Source organism: Trypanosoma brucei, chromosome 7, assembly GCF_000002445.2.
Source record: "Trypanosoma brucei brucei TREU927 chromosome 7, complete sequence".
In the NCBI taxonomy this organism is placed as follows: Eukaryota; Euglenozoa; class Kinetoplastea; order Trypanosomatida; family Trypanosomatidae; genus Trypanosoma; species Trypanosoma brucei.
Window position 1 is genome coordinate 1,625,524 of NC_007280.1, and position 7,809 is coordinate 1,633,332.

General features: G+C 48.9%; 1 protein-coding gene across 1 annotated transcript, besides 3 other annotated features; it reads right to left on the reverse strand.

Annotated features, from left to right (window-relative positions):
• Positions 1 to 7,809: part of a sequence feature (sequence corresponds to BAC RPCI93-2F2) that runs on past both edges of the window.
• Tb927.7.6040 (receptor-type adenylate cyclase GRESAG 4, putative) lies at positions 1,260 to 5,063 on the reverse strand (the record flags this gene model as incomplete). Its single annotated transcript, XM_841134.1, has 1 exon — positions 1,260 to 5,063. The coding sequence occupies one exon, from the start codon at positions 5,061 to 5,063 to the stop codon at positions 1,260 to 1,262; it is 3,804 nt and encodes a 1,267-aa protein (XP_846227.1).
• Positions 1,261 to 7,809: part of a sequence feature (Number of repeated genes in array uncertain, region may contain misassembly.) that runs on past the window's edge.
• Positions 5,770 to 6,830: a mobile genetic element.

Consider the following 7,809-nt stretch of genomic DNA (forward strand, 5'->3'; position numbering starts at 1 on the left):
CACCCAACGTGAAGTAAAGCAACTTGTCCCGAAAATTCGCTTGCTAAACAAAAACACGCGCAACTATGCATAGCAACGGATAGAATAGTTCATAAAGTGTAAGCAAAAGTCAAAAACACTCACCGTCACTCCTATATATTACCGTACACACGCCACTTTGCCGTCACCCACAAAACCACTAAATAAATAAAACGACACAACATACCCTAACAAAAATGTAACACATCATATAAAAATTAAAAATGTATGATAATATTATACTTCTTCGCTGCAGGCATTACTCAAAAAAGCTTCAGTAAACATCACGACCCATCACACTTTCACCGCTTTCGCTGCCCTCAGTATACTGCTCTCATCCACCACATATTCACCTAGAGGCCCTCACACGGTGACCGTTGGCCCCGCTATCTAAACCGATTTGTGTGCCATATCCCTCATTCCTAGTGCCTTCACCATTGGTGTCTACATTACTGGTGTTGTCAATCCCGTTAGATTCGTCTCCGCCTGTACCCACAGCCGTTGTCCCCCGATCGGTACTCAGCAACGGACTGCAAGCACTGAGGTTAGCAGAAACATCAAATACAATCTACCCACAATTACTATCCAACATATGACTGGCTTCACATCAGTGAAAACAGTGACAAACTATGATATCACATTGGGCGACTAACAGAATCAGAGGGTGAAAACGAAATGAAGAAATCAATCGAAACATGGAAGTTAACACCTAAGCAGAGGAACTTAGAGCCTACAATAAACAGAGAATCCCACAACACACACCCCAACAAACAGGCAAAACAGTAATGGGGCACACGGAAAAGAAACGAAGCAACCTGCACGATATTAGGTGACAACAATCCAATAAGCCAACAGTGCTTCGGATCGTATACTGCCCACCCACACATACAAACACTCCTGGACTAACGAGAGGGAAAGGTAAGTGACCGGGAGCTGTTTGCCGGACATGCAAAGATAGTTTAAAAGACGCAGGTAAGTGGCATCGGCTTACAACAAGAGGGTAGCAGTATATCAATGATGAAAGAAAATATTAAGCAAAGTTCACGCGGACGCTCGTGTTAACTATCAATGCGTGAAACGCAACACGAAAATGAAAGCAAGCTACGCTGAGGTAACAATAATCTACATGGACATCAAAGAAAAAACATAAGTGTAAGATGGCACGCACCCGCACATGCATTGTAAGAAGTAACATCTTCCAAGTACATTGCCGCGAGCTGCCTCAGCAACATCAGGAGAGGCTAGAGGTCACCCTTCAGCACCGTAGCCTCTACTGTGCTCCGCCGTGACAGGGCCTCAGACGCATCGGAGCTTGCTACAATACCAACCGACGCCAAATCACCGTTATCGCCAGGGTAATTGGACCTTGATAGCAAAGGCGAACGCAAAACTTCAATACCAAGCAACGAAGGTTGGACCCCACCCATTAAAATAGTCGAAGAATTTAGGGAGTTATGTCCCACACGAAAGTCCGCCACGCGCCCAACCCTTACCGCTATACGGCAAACCACTTCCCGGCAGTAGGCCTCAGACCATCCGCTGTTCTTGCGCAACAATGACACACGCCACCGTTCGCACAGAGGTAACAGCAGATTCTGCCGCTGGGCTGGTGCGAACACACCGAGCAGCGAATTCAGGGATATGGCAACCTGCCTGGCAGAATCAGTTAACCCAGCATGTAGAGAACTCACCTCACTCAACGAGGGGTCCGCAACCTCATCGTCCAATCCAGGGCCATCGCGGTCCAGCCTCAGTGCAGCAAAAGTGCGACCGGGAATTGGGTTCAGCTGGTACATCTCCACAGGATTGGGAACACCGCGTAACGTTACAGGGCCCAGTGCAGTTACATCAAACTGCTCACGCTCTACCACACTCAGCGACATGTAGGTCGCACGTGTCATCAGCACTTGCCCGCCGTTCGCAACACTCTCTGTCCTTGCTGCCATATTCGCTGTCCGTCCATAGTAGTCATATCCCTTCGTCACCTCATCGTACCGGATGTCGCACAGTCCAGTGTGGATCCCAACACGCACACGCAGGCCACGCCATAGTCGGCCGTACACCTCACGGTCCAGATGTGCCGTCGGCGGAGTGTACCCTTCCTCTTCCTCGGCGCGCTGCAGTTCAAACTCACGGTATGACTCATCCAACGCAGCTGTCCCCCAATTGTGGTGCAAAAAGTTATGCTGCAAGTCACAAGCTAGACGCACAGCCGCAGAGGGGCTCCGGCACGCAATCATGAAGGAGTCCCCGACAGTCTTCACCTCGTAGCACCTGTAGTGCATAATCAACGCACGAATTAGCCGATGATGTGTCGCTACAGCGTCCGGCATCATCTCTGGGTGCGCCGCCCACTGTGCAGTACTGCTTTCGATATCTGTGAAGATGAGCGTCACGGGATCCGTTGGTTCCTTCGGTGCATTTGCGTTATCACGCGCATCCGCAAAATACCGACACAATACGACAACGATCACCACTACTAGAAGCAAAAAAAACAAAACGGCGCCCACACAAACACCAATCAACCGTGCCCCCGTCAGTCTCCCAGCGTCACGGTCCTCATACTGCAGCAGTTGAGAGATTGGTTCGGCAATCGGTGGGACCGACGGATCCAGTGCACGTGCCATTGACCACACAGCAATACCTGTCGCACCGTAGTTTGTTAAACAGTCATTCCACAGACCCACCTCCACCTTGCCGCATCCCTCTGTGCCATACGGGCCGTAGCGCATGTCATCAGCTCGCAAATAAGTCTCCGAAAAAAAGAGATTCGACAGGGTATCTGCGTCCACCTTCTTTAATTGCGGGAGAACCGTCCGCAGCAAGTTTCCGGCAGCAAACCCCATTAACGACAGTGGTGTCCACTTCGACTTATCCTTCATAGCATTGTGAAACTTTTTCACAGTATCCGACGACGGGTTCCCATCAGCCCAGTGTGGAAGGTTTGTCGCGAACAGCAAACGGTTACTACTCGAGCTTCCAGGACCCTTATCCCTAAACACACGGACAAACGTCTGGTAGTATAATGCCACCTCAGTAAAAGGGACGTAAACGAATAGCTTGGGGTTGGCGCTGAGGTGCTTCGCAATCACCTCGACGTCGTCCTGTTTGAGGCCTATGACAAACACGTCACCCTCGCGGGGAAGATAGCCTGTGACAGAGACTGTCCCATTCAGCATTACCAAAGACTGAGGTTCCTGATAAAACCGACTCAGCGACATATTAACCACCTTTTCAATTCTATTTGATTCGGAGCTGCTGATGACAGAGTGCACCCCTATTGAGCCCTTCTCTCCCAAATACTTGGCGATCACAAACAGTTGCTGCTCCAGTGTGGCAGAGAGGTATATCACACGTTTGTTAGGTGTTCGGAGGCGAGGAACAAGAAGCACCGGATCAACAACAACGAAGGTCGATGTGCTCAGTAACGCTTCATCCGTAACGCCCATGACAACGGTCACAAGCTTTTCCTCCTCCTCACGTTTTAAACGCTTCCAAATGGTGCCTGAGCTTGTGTTGATCCTGTGCAAGAAGAATCTATCGTAATCTCCGAGATCCCCAGTGCCCACAAGGAGACTCGCACCTCCATGCCACTCCTCGGCCGCGTTCAGTGACAATTGACTGTTATCCATAAACGTGGCAACAGCTGCCAGCGGGGCATGAAGCCGGGACCCGTCCGTATCGCATCGAGATGTTCCCAACGCCATGAAACCACTCTTTACACTCTCCAGCCGAAAGCCCTCCACGAGCCTTTTCATGTATACTGCCTTACCACCCTGGTTACATTGACACGAAGCACCTAGTGCAGCGACATTATCGGGGCAATCACCACCATAATCTCCATACACAAGATCATCAATTACGTAACGCCGTTGATTGTACAGAGACTTTTTGAACGTTGAACGGTTCTTCAGCCACTCACGGGAGCTCAGCGCCCGCGACAGCATTTCACCGATAATCCACCCATACACCATCAGCTCACCATCATCATCATCCGTCAGATGACGATCAGACCTACCATAAAGTGATGCTCCGGAATGAGAAGCAAGGTACGCTTTCATCTCCTTCTGAAAACGTTGGATCGCTTGATACTCATTATCCTTGGCGAGTGGGTTCGTTCCCGTGGTGATCACTTCCCCATGAGAATATCCACCACCCCGACCATATGTAGCATTTAAGGTTTCGACAACAAAATACTGTAGCGCAAAGGGAGAAAGTATACACGCACCAGATGTACGCTTGTCCTCTAGAAATTTCAGTAGAGCCTTTTTACCGTCATCTACGGGATACACGTACAGTATAACAGCCTGCGGATTCGTTGCCGCAAACTGATCCCACTCCCTTTGAAAACCTTCGCTGCTTGCAGATGCTTCCGTCGAGCTTTTCAGAGCGAATGTGCCACAAAGCCCATAGCCCATCCTAGCCATCGCCTGAACCACAAGTTGGTACTCAGTGTCACCGAAAAATACGCCTTTTAAATACATAAATCCCAGACACCGTACACGCAGATGGGCAAGGGCATAACGCAGGAGGGCTAATGTCTCAGCGAGTGGATCCACCGAGATAAAGTACAAGTTGGGCCGCCACCCTCTAACCGCACCAGAGCCTGTGTACGGAGCGAAACCGATAACCTCATTTTTCGTCAGTAAATCGAGTGATTCCAAAACAGTTTTGTCACCAAGGGGTCCCAACACAACAAGAATCTTCTTCAGGTCACTGAATTCTTTTAATTTTTGTTCTAATGCTTCATTGACATTTTGCTCGGAAGTGGCAGGCGCAGAGAAACTAACAGTCACTCCCGGCTCGGTTATATTCTCACGGGCGTGAAATGAAGCAAGCACACCAGTATTAAGAGCCTTTACGGTGCCGTTGGATACAACACTTTTATGTAGAAGCGAAAATACCTCCACATTTATTTCTTCTTCAGCATTATCGCACAATACCATGGGTGCTTGCATAACCTGCAGTATCACCGCAAGCAGAAACAGTTGCGCCACAGTGCCACACGGGACGCCACGAGGTCCCCAAACTGCTCTGTGAGGCATACCACGCGAGCTTAAGCCGCAGACGCAGATACCTTAGTTAACAAGGGAGTAAAATAAAATTGGGAGGAAAAACAATTAAAGGCTACTTTGTTCCACAGTGTTCGAGCAACAGCAATGCACACGAAAGCAAAAGGAAGGGAGGATAGCATGGCACCAGTATGGAGTATGCCAAATGAAGAGATACACGCCAACTTAGAGAATAGTAGGATACATGGCATGGTATAGTCGGAGTCAAGGGGAAAGCACAGCACGACACAGACTCGACGCCACACGTCACTCAGCTTGCTAGCACCCTTACACGAAAAGGTCGCCTTACCTGCACCATCCGGTATAATAACTGGCACACCAAATGATGCTTTCAGTTTTACCGCGCCGTCTAAATCGCGCGGTGTGTGGCGGCATACCTCCAGACCTTCACCCTTCCTAATACGCTCACCTGCACTCCACCCATAGGAGAGGCGTGTACGGATAACCTCCAAGTCAGCTACAATGGATGTGTCTTGCCAGAGAAATCACACCTATCCATATTGCCACGGTATTCACTCAGCCTATCCAACCACTCTCTCTTAGGGCAATTTGCACAATAATACTTCTCGAGGCCCCGTGTAATGTCGCGCGCTTGGTCGCCAGCCTAAGGTCGCGCTCTATTACAAGCCTGTGCCAAGTTATCAAGGGATATCAATCGAACCTCCTTCGGCACACCGCTCCTGTTAGTACCAGAGGGCACACACATACATTATGATATTGGCTCCTCGACTCAGTAGCTTCGCCATCGTATTTATGCCGGGTAGGCAGGTAGAGAACCACCGGTATTCTGTTCCGTAGCACATCTTTGCCTGCACCAGTCTGAGGAAGAACGCCCGAAGCCACTCCTTTCTCGCGCCCCACTGCAACGAGGATAACATGCGCGGCTTCAGCAGCCACAATCTGACAGCCGCCGCCTTACCTTCAACACGTTTCGGAGATGACCCCCACAGGTTACAAACTGACGCCTGGTAGTTTCGGTCTCCTCATCTTCCTTACCTTCGTTTCAGACACTGTGAAACTCAGTGAGCCTCGCACCAACACATCGTACAATGTGTATCCTCTCTGTTCGTCTGCCGACCCACGCGAAGCAGCCCTTCGACTGTCGACTAACGAGACCCCACCCATCATAAAGAATCCAACGAAACTGAGAGATATCCGCCTTCCAGCAAAGTATCGGCATATCCTCCGCAAAGCGGTAGTACTGGATGCCTGACATTCTATTCAAAGACTTGCTTGGTCGACCCGTTGTCATTATGAACAGAATAGGAACTAACACAGGACTATGTACTACACCACATGTTAGTCCAGCACTCCTAGGCCACTTGTTGGTTACCCCAACACCCCCTGTTCGGTTGGACACAAACCTACTGATCTATCTTGTGACGTGCAACCTAACGGAATACCCTTCGGCTGCGGGGGCGATGCGGCTACCGCACACAAAGCCAATTACATGAGCATGATCTATGGACAATATTGCAATGCACAACAATATTTTTACTGCACTTTCGGTTCCAACCAGTTGTCTCCCGAAGTTCATCGCTGAAAGCTCTGGGTTGAACACAACATACCTCACCTATAACTTCTTATTCAATTAATCAAGAAGCCGTCTACTAATAACCCTCTTCATCTACCCCGCACATCGCGCTCATCAATGATACCGGAATAACATCACGTCAACACGTGATTTGTTGGCCCAAGAAAGGGTATGATAATGTTATGCTTCTTCGCTGCAGGCATTACTCAAAAAAGCTTCAGTAAACATCACGACCCATCACACTTTCACCGCTTTCGCTGCCCTCAGTATACTGCTCTCATCCACCACATATTCACCTAGAGGCCCTCACACGGTGACCGTTGGCCCCGCTATCTAAACCGATTTGTGTGCCATATCCCTCATTCCTAGTGCCTTCACCATTGGTGTCTACATTACTGGTGTTGTCAATCCCGTTAGATTCGTCTCCACCTGTACCCACAGCCGTTGTCCCCCGATCGGTACTCAGCAACGGACTGCAAGCACTGAGGTTAGCAGAAACATCAAATACAATCTACCCACAATTACTATCCAACATATGACTGGCTTCACATCAGTGAAAACAGTGACAAACTATGATATCACATTGGGCGACTAACAGAATCAGAGGGTGAAAACGAAATGAAGAAATCAATCGAAACATGGAAGTTAACACCTAAGCAGAGGAACTTAGAGCCTACAATAAACAGAGAATCCCACAACACACACCCCAACAAACAGGCAAAACAGTAATGGGGCACACGGAAAAGAAACGAAGCAACCTGCACGATATTAGGTGACAACAATCCAATAAGCCAACAGTGCTTCGGATCGTATACTGCCCACCCACACATACAAACACTCCTGGACTAACGAGAGGGAAAGGTAAGTGACCGGGAGCTGTTTGCCGGGCATGTGACATTAACGAAACGCACTGTTAGTCAGTAGTGTCGGTTTACAACAAGAGGGTAGCAGTATATCAATGATGAAAGAAAATATTAAGTAAAGTTCAGGGAGAAATTCGTGTTAACTATCAATGCGTGAAACGCAACACGAAAATGAAAGCAAGCTACGCTGAGGTAACAATAATCTACATGGACATCAAAGAAAAAACATAAGTGTAAGATGGCACGCACCCGCACATGCATTGTAAGAAGTAACATCTTCCAAGTACATTGCCGCGAGCTGCCTCAGCAACATCAGGAGAGG